Consider the following 13,606-nt stretch of genomic DNA (forward strand, 5'->3'; position numbering starts at 1 on the left):
AGGCTTTGCTACCTTCAATAAGCAGAAGGGGGGAGCATTATTCCAAATCAAGAATGTGAGCAAATACGAGAGTCAAAAGGAACAATAACAAGAAGTCTAACTTACCTGAGGATAAATAACAAAGGCTATAAACTTAAGAATTAAACCTGGACATATTCTGCAAAGTGGAAAAAACAGCATGAACACAAAGTGAGATCTGAATATAAAATCCAGCTTCTTTGCTTGATTGCTGTGTATATTGGGCAAATCACTTAACCTCCTGCTAGGAGTTACTTTCATCTTCCATAAAATGTGACAAATGATGCCTTCTTCCAAGAACTGAGAAAAGAATGACATGAAGCTTGATGTGGTGGCTCACATGTATAATCCCAGCAATGGAAAGGCAGAGGTAGGATGATCGTAGATGGCCTTGGGCCAGCCTCATCTACATAGTAAATTCCAAATCTGCGGAAACCCTGCTCCCTTCAGCAAAAGCAAATTAATTAGCTAATTAGTTAACTAATTAAATGAAAACCAGGTGTGGTGGCATATGCTACGTGTAATCCCAGTAACTGAAATGTAGATCCTGGATAATAAGTTCAAGGTCAATAAACAGTGAATTCAGAGCCAGCCTGTGATACATGAGATCCCGATTTATTTGCTGTTGAGAAAGTTGTGAGACACCCTATAGAAATAACATACTGAAACTTAACAATCCCCACCTCAGTTAACTTGGGAGAAGACTAGGAAACTTGGGCTACAACCATAAGGTTGTGCTACACTCAGAATCCTGACAGTCACACTCGTTAAAAGCTACTTCACTTTTGAGGCAATCTTTACACAGTCAAGTAACACAACTACTGAAAAGAAAAACTATTCAGAAAAAATTAGATGGAGAGGGTAGAAATAACAAAAACAACAGATTTCCAAGTTAGGAAAAATTGCTAGAGCCTTGTAAGCTAAACAAATGATATCATAATACACTGTTATTTGTTTATAGAGTAGTGACAGCTAAAATAAATGTAGAAGACTGTTCCGGGCAAACTCTTAAAGTTGAGAAAAATTACAAAGTCAAAACTTGGAGAAGGGCAGTAAGGAAAAGTAAATGAGCAGTTATGAAAGCGAATCAGGACTTTAGGGACACTTAAATCAATGTGTACTGGCGGCAAGAAAAATGAGGGCTAGAATGATTAATTTACGTTAGATTTAGAAATGTTTTAATTCCCTGGGTTTTTTTTTTTTTTTTCACATTTTAGTCTTTCTGAAATTAAATTAGTCTTTTAAGTCATAAGTTATACGTGCTTTTATTCCTAAAATCAGCCACTAAGTTTGCAGTGTGGTCTTTCAGGGGTATCTAAGAAATAACTAAGAATGGTAGTGTTAACAGAGTTGAGGCATTTAGTGAAATAAAGAGTAGGCCGAGGTATGAAGCACCGTTTGCTGTTCTAAATTTTGAGTATTATGAAATAAACATCTATAAGTGAGGAACTTTGAAAAGGCAAAATATGATTTAAAAGGAACACAATGGCGGAGAAATAAAAAGGATCACTTAAAAGCCATCCATGTAACAGTTCCTACACTCTGTACCTACAGTATACAGCCACCACGGGAGACACCGGAGAAGCAGCACATCCTTTCAAAAAGTTTGGGCGGGAAAGCAAAGTGTACCGAAAGATGTCTGGGACGAGTCAGAAGAGATACTCCAATACCCACTACTGTCTTGGTGTGGTAAGCAACAGATTGCCAGATGCCAGCTCACACATTCATTCCGAATCAATCCGTCCTCTCTGTCAGCCACCCACCCGCTTGGTTCATAGGACCATTCAGCGCAGACTTGGGCAGAGGCAGAGCGAGGGAACCCTGCCCAGACCGACCGACCACCAGCTCGTGCCACGCGAGCAGCCACGAGAAGCCCACGGAAGTTGCGCGCCGGCCCTCTGCTTCCATAGCAACAGCACCGCGTACCTTGGACACCCGGGGACCGCGAGCTCCAGACATGACCAAGGAGTACAAGTCTCCCCTCTCACTCCCCGCCCCTTCCGGAAGCCGTTCCCTCCGGAAGCCGCCCATCGTGCGCCCCGCCCCCTTTCTTCCGAAACCGCCCCCTCTGGAGCCGCCCCTTCCCGCGTTCCGCTCCTTCCCGCGACCCGCCCCTTGCAAAAACCCTGCCTCAAGATCTGCAGGCTCAAGCTAGGGGCGCTCCTGTTCAAGGCTGTTCCTCATGCCTTTTGGGGAGCCTAGCGGTTGATCTACAGGTCACCCGCTCTCCTAACTAAGCAAGGCTAAAGCAGTAACCGGGATCGAGATGTTATATTTCAAACTGTGTTTTGTAGAGCAACACTGGGCCATAAAATAAGACCCTCAAGTAAACTAGAATTCAATAATTATTATTAATTAGTAATAAAATGTAAGTAAGCCAGGGAAAGGAACTAACTAATGAAGAATTCATAAATATCAAGAGCAAAGATTTCCTATTTTTAAAAAGACTATAGAAATTCTAGTTGGATTTGTTATAAACTAGATTTCACATACTATAGATCTAAGAAAAAGCCAAAGAAATTACATTCTTAAGTTTCTAGATCCTAGTTCAGGGATTACTTTAATTTGGTTCTTTGGATGTTTTAAAGGACTTGAACATAGTTGTCTATGTATGTTCAAACCAACAGGGCAGAGAGCTGAAATTTGAAAGGAATATGGATTAACAGAACAGTCTGTAAAGATGTCTAGTGTAGAAAAATACTAAATAATACTTGTTAAGAATGTATTTGCATGGAAATTGAGTAGAAACTGAGTTAACAGAGGGACACTCTGTAAATATATATATACATATATATAGAAGAAAATATTAAATAATTTATATTGTTGAAAAATTGGGATAGACAATGGAAAGGATTCTCAGGAAGTTGTATTCACAGATGTTTACAGAAAAGATTAGAGCCTGGTGGTGACTCCATTCTCTAACCAAAAGATAGTAAGAGTGGGAAACAAGACCCTTAATGAATTAAAGACACTACTGCAAGTGAAGCAGTTTTTAATATGCCATTCTGCAAAAAGGGAACACCCGCAGGGGGGAAAGGTCAAAATGACTGGCCTACTGACTTAGCACAAGACAGTGGAGTTTTCTGTCTGCTTTGGGTTTCGGCTTGTTTGGTCCATTGTTTAGGTTTGTTTGTTTGTTGAGATAGTGACCACCTTCCCCATAAACCTGACCTAGAACTCAAACTCACAGTGTAGACTAGGCCTCAAACTCACAGTGTAGACTAGGCCTCAAACTCACAGTATAGACTAGGCCTCAAACTCACAGTGTAGACTAGGCTGCCTCCTGAGTGCTGACATTATTGCTATGCACTACCACACCTGGAAAAACAATACTTATTTTGTTGTTATTGTTTGTTTGTTTTCAAAATCTCAAGTTGCACAAAAAAAAAAAAAAAAATCCTACCCTTCTTTTCCTATAGGCTAATTCTTTAGAGAATTACAATTTTTGCATTCTTCCAGCATGATACTGAAAGACCCCCTCCTGCTTTAGCTGCAATAACGCCATTTCGTGCTAGGCCCAGAGCAGGCAAGGATAAAAAAATACTGAAACAAAAGTGAGCCAGAGGACAGCCCAGTCTCTGTCAGAACAAAAATATCTGCAGTTGACCACCTGGACCAAGGCAAGGACATCCCGCCACACATGTTAAAGCAAGGACGAAAAACAACTCCTTGTCCCAAAGGAGGGGCCAAGGCCGCCCTCCTCTTCTGAGAACTTGGGTCTGTAAGGCTGTGCAGGCTGGGTCGGGGTCCCAGGTGGCCAAGCAAGATACCGGTGGGCGGCCAGCTAGCAATAGACAAAGAACAGAAGACATTCAGACAAGCCCAGCTTTCAGATAAGCTGCAGCCCCCGACTAGAACCAAGAGTTGTGTCCTTGGAGCCATATGTCTGCCATAGTTCCCACACTTAGATAAGCCCAAGGCAACTATTCTCAGGAGCTGCAGCCCCAGCTGGTATCAAAAGCTGTTTCCTTAGAGCCATGTCCTTGGGCTCACTCCCTGGCCACATTTAAACTAACCAATTAAAACCCTGTTGCTATGCTTCTGCTTCTGTACCTTGCTTCTGCACCCCAAGCCCTATAAAAAGGGGACTGCCCCTTTGTCCGGCGCACAAGTCCTCTGAGAGACTGTGTGCCCACAGGTACCTGTGTAAATAAACCTCTTGCTACTTGCATCCGAAGTGAGTGGTCTCGCTGCTCCTTGGGAGGGGTCTCTTCAGACGGAAGATACCCTCCGGGGGGTCTTTCAATACCTTTCCCAAATTCGCAATCCTACTGGTTCAAGATCTAATGACTACTCCTGAGCTCGAAAATACCTTCATTTCTGATATTAGCCCAGTCATATTGCCTGTAGGTTTTTCAATCTGAAGATCTGAGCCAAACAGACACCACTTAAATGTTATCCTTATAAGAGTTCCCTTTCCCAAAGATGCTCTAACATACAATAAAGACACATGCTCCACCATGTTCATAGCAGCCTTATTTATAAAAGCCAGAAACTAGAAAGAACCCAGATGTCCTTCAACAGAGGAATGGATACAGAAAGTGTGGTACATTTACACGATGAAGTACTACTCAACTATTAGAATCAATAACTTTATGAAATTCCTAGGCAAATGGATGGAACTAAAGAATATCATCCTGAGTAAGGTAACCCAGTCACAAAAGAACACACATGATATGCAGTCACTGATAATTGGATACTAGCCCCAGAAAGCTCTGAATACCCAAGAAACAATTCACAGACCTTATGAAGCTCAAAAAGAAGGAAGGCTAAATTGTGGAAGCCTCTGTCCTTCTTAGAAGGGAGAACAAAATACTCACGGGAGGAGGTACAGGATCAAGTGAAAGAGCAGGGATTGAAGAGGGGATCATTCAAGGGCTGCTTCTCTTGGGGATCCACCTTGGGGTGCAGCCACCAGGCCCAAGAACTATAGCTGAGGCTGGGAGGTGCTTCCTGGCAGGAACCAGATAGAGATGCCCCCTAAGGGACTCTGCCAGAGTCATGCAGCTGAACATGCTTGCAGCTAACCATCAGACTGAGCATAGGGACCCCAGTGAGGGTGCTGGGTGGGGGGAGAGGGGAGATGAAGGAGCTGAAGGGAGTTACGGCCTCATAGGAAGAACAACAATGTCAACCAATCAAATCCTCCACAGCTCCCATGGACTCGAACACCAACCATTGAACACGCATTGAGAGGCCCATGACTCCAGTTGCTTATGTAGCAGTAAATAGCAGTGTCTGGCCTCAACGTGAGAAGAGACCAGGAAGGGCATGTTTTCCCAATGTAGGGAAAGCCAAGGCACTGAGGTGGAGAGGGTGATTGGGAGCTAGTGCAACTTTATGAAGACAAGTAGAAGGGCAGGGGGTTTGGAAGGCAGGGTGGGCAAAGGATAAATGTAAATACGTAGAGTATCTAATAAAAAATACAAAAAAAAAAAGAGTTCTCTTGGTCATGGTATCTGTTCACAACAGTAAAATCCTAAAATACCATCTTTGGCATCACATGTACTTTAAAAATATAGTCATGTCCAATATTTATTTAGCTTGCTTTGTTCCTCAAGGAGATTTATAAATGATTTAATGTTACGTTTTCACCAAATTGTGCTGTGCTTAAATATTCCGAAAATAAACAACTGGAGTCAAACTCAAGAGGTTGAAGCAACATTGTCTACTGAGTGGTGTTGAACTGAGATGCCTTATTCTTTCCCGTGGATCATCTCTCCGCTAGCACTGGAGGTCACAGTGACCTCCACAACCTTCAGTGCTACATTTTCTCCAATAAGACCACATAGCATCCCAAATACCATAATCAACTGAGAACCAAATGTCCAAATACACGGAATTCACTGGCACATTCTCATTCAAACCACCACAATATGTAAGCAAAAGAAGGGGCAATGGCCTGTGTTTGCTTTGGAGCCCTCTAGGACCTCATTGATAAATTACTCATATGGAAGTAACTGCCCCGTTATGCATTTTTTGTTTAATAATCCATGTCTTCTGTGAATAACATTGCCTACCCATGCAGTATACTTCTGTTTAATCTCCCTTTACCTTTTTCAATTATAGTTCAGAAATCAGCTTACTAGCTTTAAGTTTCCATAAGTCTTTTCATACGATCTTAGTTCTGGTCACTGCAACTCTTATCCCCTCCTCTCCCCCATTTATGTCCCCAGTACCACTTAAATGTTTAGTCCTCAATAGTCCCCATAACATCTTTCATATAAATGTATACTACCATTCCCTTCAATTATATTGTTTACTTGGGTTACAAAAGCCAATTTCCACACATTATTTATATGCTCCTCCTTCAAGTGTAACCTTCAGATTTCTCCTATCTTCCCAAATACCTCCTTGCTTATGTATTTCCAGCACCACCACCCCAGTATTCTACCTATCAATTTTGATTTTACCTTTATTCTACTATTTCCTAACCTGCAGACTGTTACACTGCTAGCCATGGTGGTCACAATGACCACACTGCATATACAGATAAACATATACATGTACACACAAGCAATAAGCAAATGTGCACAGATAAATATGTGCATGAAGACACACAAAAATTTATACATGTATGCACTATAAATATACAAATACACACAATCAAAATATACAAAAAGCCCACACAAATATAAAATACATATGTACATGCACATAAATGCATACTTGTATACAACTATACGTATACATAAATATACACATATAACCCACATATTTATATATGCACATTTTCTTAGTTAGGGTTACTATTGATGTGATAAAACACCATGACGAAAATCAAATTGAACCAGTTTATTTCACTTGCAGTCCTATATAACATTTTATCATCAAAAGCAGTGAGGACAGAAACTCACACAGGGTAGAAACCTGGAAGCAGGAGCTGAAGTAGGGACCGTCAGGGGGTGCTGCTTACTGGCTTGCTCCTCATGGCTTGCCCAGCCTACTTTCTTATGAACCCAGGACCATCAGACCAAGAAGAATTTGCAAATTTAGCTGTCTTATCACTCACCCCAAGCTTAGGAAGCAGATTTAAATCTACATGGAGAAGGGTCAAAGGCCCTGCCAACCAAAAGCCCAAGGTTCAAACCAAGACAGAAGCTAAAGCTCCAGCTAAGGCTCCTAAAGGTGCCCAGGCCCCTGTGAAGGCTCCATAGAAAAGACTTCTACCAATGTGAAGACAGACGGACTGCTGGGACACACCTACCTATACACTGTTTACAGATGACCAGTGTCCTAAGCTGTTTTAAAACATTCCCTCTACCAATGTGAAGACAGACAGGCTGCTGGGACACACCTACCTATACACTGTTTACAGATGACCAGTGTCCTAAGCTGTTTTCAAACATTCCCTGCAGGCTCGCCTATAGCCTGATATTGTGGAGACTCAGTCGAGGTTCTCTCCTCTGATGACTCCAGCTTGTGTCAAGTTAACATAAACTAACGAGTACAGTTGACTGCTGGAACATAGACTTTGCATTAGGAAAACAGTTCAATATTTTAAGTGGGGCTTAATGGGACATACTAGTAGAAGCATGGAAGACAGTGGTGCTGAGAGCAATGTAACGAATGATGGCCCTACCAAAGAGGTTTCGGAGGAGAATGTTAGTAAGTGACCTAGAGATTAAACTTATGATATTTTTGCAAAGGATGTGGTTACATTTTGTTTTTGTCTAAAAACTCTGCCTGAGGCTAAACTGAATAGTTTGGGATTAATGGTATTGGCAGAGATTTCAAAACAGGCTAGTACTGACTGTGTCATGTGATTACTAATGGTCACTCTTATGCAGAGCTATAATCTAAAGGAGCAAAATGATTAAGGAAAAAATGCAACGTGTGCAGTTTAATGAGAAAGAAAGCACCAGGAAGTAAAATAGAGCAAAGTCTAGTGCTCAAAAACATAAATGTTAAATAAAAGCCTTATGCTAAATGGAACAAAGGGAGTGTCCAATTTTCTGAGGAACTACCAGAATGATTTCCACAGTGGTTGTACCAGCTGGCAATCCCACCAGCAATGAAGGAGTGTTCCTCTTTCTCCACACCATTCTGGCTTTAGAATTAAGGAAACAAGAAAGGATTTAATTTCCCTTGGTGGCTACAGGAAGCTGCTGAGGCCAGGTGTGTATCAGGTGTGTCCTTGCGGAGGCCCAGGAAAGTCATTGTATGAAGCTATGAAGGTGATCCTGGATTGCTTTGGAGATCTTAAGGTGTTGGAGAGCCACAGTCACACAGAATTTGGAACCAACCCAAAAGAGAAAGGTGTGTTGCCGTCAACGAATCTGACAGGAGTTGGAGATCTGAGGAGCACTCTGAAATCAAACATGCAGATGCAGTCTGTAGTTTCCCTCGATGGTTTTTTTTTGGTCTTGCTCTAGTCCAGTATTTCTTCTCTATGCTCTCTTTCCTCCCTTTTGGAATGGCCAAGCATATTCTGTCTCATTGTGTATTGGAAGTGTGTGATCTGCTTTTTAATTTTGGTCTTACAGGGGTTACAGTTAATGGATTACTTGAGCTTCAGAAGAGGTTTTGGATACACCAGAAGAGGGCATGAGATCCCATTACAGATAGTTGTGAGTCACCATGTGGTTGCTGATATTTAAACTCAGGACCTCTGAAAGAGCAGTCAGTGCTCTTAAACACTGAACCATCTCTCCAGCCCCTTGGTGTAACTCTTACCAAGCAAGTGAAAGATCTGCATGACAAGAACTGAAAAAAGAGATCAAAGAAGATCTCAGAAGATGGAAAGATCTTCAGTGCTCATGGATTGGTAGGATTAACATAATGAAAATGGCCATCTTACTAAAAGCAAATCTACAGGTTCAGTGGAATCCCCATCAAAATCAATTCTTCACAAACATGGAAAGAACAATTCTCAACTTTATATGGGAATAAACCAGGATAGCCAAAACACTTCTCAACAAATAAAATAACTTCCAAGGGAATCACTATCCATGATCTCAAGCTGTACTACAAAGCAGTAGCAATAAAAAGCGCATGGTATTGTTACAGAAACAGACAGGTCAATCAGTGGAATAGACCCAGAAGTAAACCCACACGCCTATGGATACTTGATCTTTGACAAAGAAGCCAAAAACATACAGTGGAAAGAAGAAAGCATCTTTAATAAATGGTGCTGGTCTAACTGGTGGTCTGTATGTAGGACTGAAAATAGATCCATGTTTATTACCCTACACAAAGCTCAAGTCCAAGTGGATCAAGGACCATAAAACCAGATACACTAAATCTAACAGAAGAGAAAGTGGAAAAAAGCCTCAAACTCACTGGCAGAGGAGAAAATTTCCTGAACGGAACACCAATGGTTCATGCTCTAAGATCAGCAATTGTTAAATGGGACCACGTGAAACTAAAAAGCTTCAATAATGCAAAAGACACAGTCAATAGGACAAATTGGCAACCTACAGATTGGGAAAAAAAATCTTCACCAACCCTACATTTGACAGAGAGACAGGATTACTAATCCACAGTCAAAACTTGACCCAGAATTCTTCTTGTCTAAAAGAACAACAGGGAAAAGATGGAGAAAAGAGTGAAGGGATGTGCTTACAAATCTGAGCTGGGCATGGCTGTGCCCTGAGAGGCCCTAGCAGCAGCTGACTAAGGCAGATACAAATAGTTACACCCAACCATTGAACTGAAGTTGGAACCTCTATGGTTGAATTAAGGGAAGGACTAAAGAAGCTGAAGGGGAGAGTGACTCCATAAGAAGACCAGCAGTCTCAACTTACCCAGACCCTATGGAGAGCCTAGAGACTGAGCCACCTAGGCCCCTGGCACAAATATAGCAGAGGTCAGGCCTTAGTGGGGCAAGATACACTAATCCTTGAGAGATTAGAGGCCCCAGGAAAGGGAGAATCCTTAGATGGGGAACCCTCTTGGAAGCAAGAGAAATGGAATGAGGAATTGCAGGGGGGACTGAGAGTGAGGATCAATGGCAGGAATGCCAATAAACAAAATAGTAAACATTTTTAACAAAGTTTTTAATCATAAGAGTTTTTCACTTTCACAGAATTATCCTAAGATAGTTTTTGATTGCTGGTGGAAATTTTCGGGTCTTTGATATATAAAAGCATATGTTTTCAGAGGAGGGCATACAACCCATCCTTAGCAGGAATCATATATTTTTATTTATTTATTTTTTGCATTTTTGAATATTTTATACATTTACATTTCAAATTTTATCCCCTTTCCCAATTTCTCCCTCTTGTATCCCCATTCCCTTCTTCTATGAGGACGCTGCCCCTCCCACCCACTCTGACCTTACCACACTGACATCCCACTACACTGGGGCATTAAGCCTTTACAGGACCAAGGGCCACTCCTATTGATGCCAGACAATGCATGTGTATTCTTTGGTTAGTAGTTTAGTTCCTGGGAGCTCTGGAACATCTGGTTGGTTGATATTGTTGTTCTTCCTATCGGGTTGCAAACCCCTTCAACTACTTTATTCTTTTCTCTAGCTCCTCCATTGGAGTCTCTGTGCTCAGTCTGGTGGTTAGCTGCAAGCATCCTTATCAAAGACCTTCTTTTTGCATCTAATGAGATGAACATATAGTTTTGTTTTTTAGTCTGTTTATGTGACTTGTCTTTCAGGTAATATTTATTATTTTTACATATGTTGAACTATTCCTTTCATCTCTGAAATAAAGTTAACTTAATCATGGTGTATGAATATTTTGATGAATTCTCTCTTTTTTTTTAAAGCTTTTCATGCAGGTTTATACATTATAGTCTCAGTATACAAATCCTCTATACCATAAGATTACACCAACTAAACAAAGATACAAACTGTCCTTCCATATGAGATAAAAGACCTATAAAATCCCTTAAAATGTTTCTATCTACCTATTGCCAATTATGGCCACCAGGATCCAGGTCTGCTTTCTCCGGCTCCATCTTGATTTCCTCCCCCTTTGATGTATTATTGGACTTCAGAATTCAAGTATTTTGTCGGGACGTTTTGAATATTGTTTATAAAGGATGCTAGTCTATAATTTTGTAATCGATGGGTCTTTGTGTGGCTTTGGTATCAGAGTAATAATAACTTAGTAAAAAAACTAAGATACATATATTGTTCTAGATAATGGTTTTCATTTTATATATTAATTTGAAGAATATTGGTATTAACTCTTCTTTGAAGTTCTGGGAGAATTCTGTACAGAATCCACCTTGCTGTAGGGCTTTGTTTTGTTTTTGCTTTTGTTTTTTGTTGGATATTTTTTGAGTGTCCTTTCCTATCTCTCAAATAGTTTTGGTTTGAAATCTATTTTATGAGGCATTCTGTGTGTGGTTTTGTTTCTTTTTCTGTCTGGTTGGTTAATTTGTAGTTCTTTCTTCCTTTCCTTATAGCCTTGGTGTTTGCTGCCATGCTGTACTGGGAAAGACTGGCTTCTTCATCCGATGGTCTGATGCTTTCATGATCTATATTATATACTGCATTTTGTTTTGTATTTAATTTCTACTTTATTCCTTGTTTTCTGATAATTTTATATATAGTGCTATGATTATTGTCACCCTCAATTAACATTTGTTATTTCTCCCTTCTCTCTCTCTATTTTTTTCCTAATAAATCCTCAAGTGGCTACACTTTATAGACACTGAGGCAAAGGACCCTGCTCACAACAGTGGGTTCCTCCTTTGTCTGTGATGAGACCACCACACAGCCAGAATCATGATAATGCAGAAAATCTTGAAGCACATGGACTAAGATTAGGAACATACCAAAGGTATCCATTCTATCCACTCTATTCAGTAAAGACCTTGACTGTAGAGAACTAGACAGAAAACAAAGAACTATATAAAGGAGAGGAAGACATGGGAATATCTTTTATTTGAAGATGGTATCATTCAATATATGAGACCTAAAAGACTCCACCAAAAACTCTTAGGGTGGATGAATTCTTTCAGCAAGATGGAGGACACAAAATTAACACATTAGTTAATAAGAGCATAAGAACATTATAAGAAACCATGATAGACATCCTAGAAAGAAATGAGATAAACAATTCTATTTACAATTGCCTCAAAAATAATAAATACCTTGGAAAAACCTAACGGAGAAAGTGAAGGAATCTTAGCATGCAAACTTTAAAACACTGAAGAAAGAAATTGAAGAAGACACTAGAAAATGGAAGTGTGTTTGCAGATTACAAAAATTGGTTTTGTGAAGATGGCCATCTGACCAAAAGCAATATACAGATTCAATGCAATCTTTGTTAAATTCTATGATCATTCTTCATAGGATCAGAAAAAAATCTATTTAACAATTTATAAATGAAATATATGAAAGGCTGCATGTAGCCACAAAAAAAAAAAAAAATCCTGAGCAAATAAGAATTTTTGAGGTGCAGGGTTGTGGTGGTATGTGTCTTTAATCCCAGCACTCAGGAAGCAAACGCAGGCAGATCTTTGAGATTGAGATAAGTGTGGTCAGGAAAGCAAGTTTTAGGACAGATAGGGCTACACACACACACACACACACACACACACACACACAAACACACACAAACTCTGTCTCAAAAAGCAATTAAAAGAGCAAATAAAGAAAGAAAGCATAGAGGACCAAGATATAAGCCTACACGTATAAAACTACCTGATTTTTGACAAAGATTACACATCTTAAACAAACAGTGCTGGAAAAACGGAACATCTTCATTTAGAAAGATCCATATCCCACACGTACAAAATTTAACTCAAATAGAAAAAAAAAAACAGACAAACAAAACTTTATTGACACTCTGAGCCTGCTAGAGAAAAAGAAGGGGGAGGGTACACTTCAAGATACAAGCACAGGTGAGGACTCTACTCAGGATCTGGACAATGGTGGACAAATGAGATTTTGTTAGACCCCTCCCCCCAAATAAAACAGGCTATTGCCGTGATTCTGGGTTTCCCACCAGAACTAAATGTGCAGATCCTATTGCTCAAGATCCAAACACTTTTGTAGTGAAATATCGAGAAATCATTTGGGAAGCTTCCTAAGTGGTAGTTAGCTTCCATGGTACCAAAGGTGAAAAGTCACCAATGGTCTTAACTGGTTATAAAAGTATGAACTACGAGACCAACATGCCAAGCACGATGTGCCCCATTGGTGCAATAGCTGTTGTGTTTTATAAAAATGAAATAATCTAGGGGTATGTTTGGTCGAGGTGCAGTATGGGTATGGTGTGGGGGGAAAGGGTGCCTCTGTGGGCCTGTGTTGAGGCATCCCTTCCCTATAAGGTACCAGCCAGCATAGCGTAGAATAGAACAGAATGGAACAGACAAGACAGGACAGAACAGATAGTATAGAATAGGGTTTATTTTGGGCATTGGGAGGGGAGTTGAGGGAGGAGACAGAGGAGGGGGAGGGAGGGAGGGAGGGAAAGAGGGAGAGTGGGGGTAGCGAGAGAAGAGGTGAAAATGTCAGCCATGAGCACATGTAGAGAGGGGGGAGAGGAATGGAGGGAGAGAAGGAAAAGGGTAAGAGAAGAGAAGAGAAGAGAGTGAGGAGGGGGCAAGCATCCCCTCTTACTCACAGTAAGGCACACCTGGTGTTGCCAGGTAACTGTGGGGCTGAGCCTAGATGAAA

The 13,606-nt window shown here is 40.7% G+C and overlaps 1 protein-coding gene across 1 annotated transcript in view; it reads right to left on the bottom strand.

Annotated features, from left to right (window-relative positions):
* Positions 1-1,977, bottom strand: part of SPIDR (scaffold protein involved in DNA repair) — a gene marked incomplete at its 5' end in the record, with an annotated part of 232,876 nt that extends 230,899 nt beyond the window's left edge. Inside the window, one exon of the mRNA XM_080919387.1 lies at positions 1,945-1,977. Coding sequence (XP_080775513.1) covers positions 1,945-1,977 — 33 coding nt within the window. The remainder of the gene's footprint in view (positions 1-1,944) is intronic.
* Between the last annotated feature and the right edge of the window lie 11,629 nt (positions 1,978-13,606).

Source organism: Micromys minutus (assembly GCF_963924665.1).
Source record: "Micromys minutus genome assembly, chromosome: 7".
Classification (NCBI taxonomy): domain Eukaryota; kingdom Metazoa; phylum Chordata; class Mammalia; order Rodentia; family Muridae; genus Micromys; species Micromys minutus.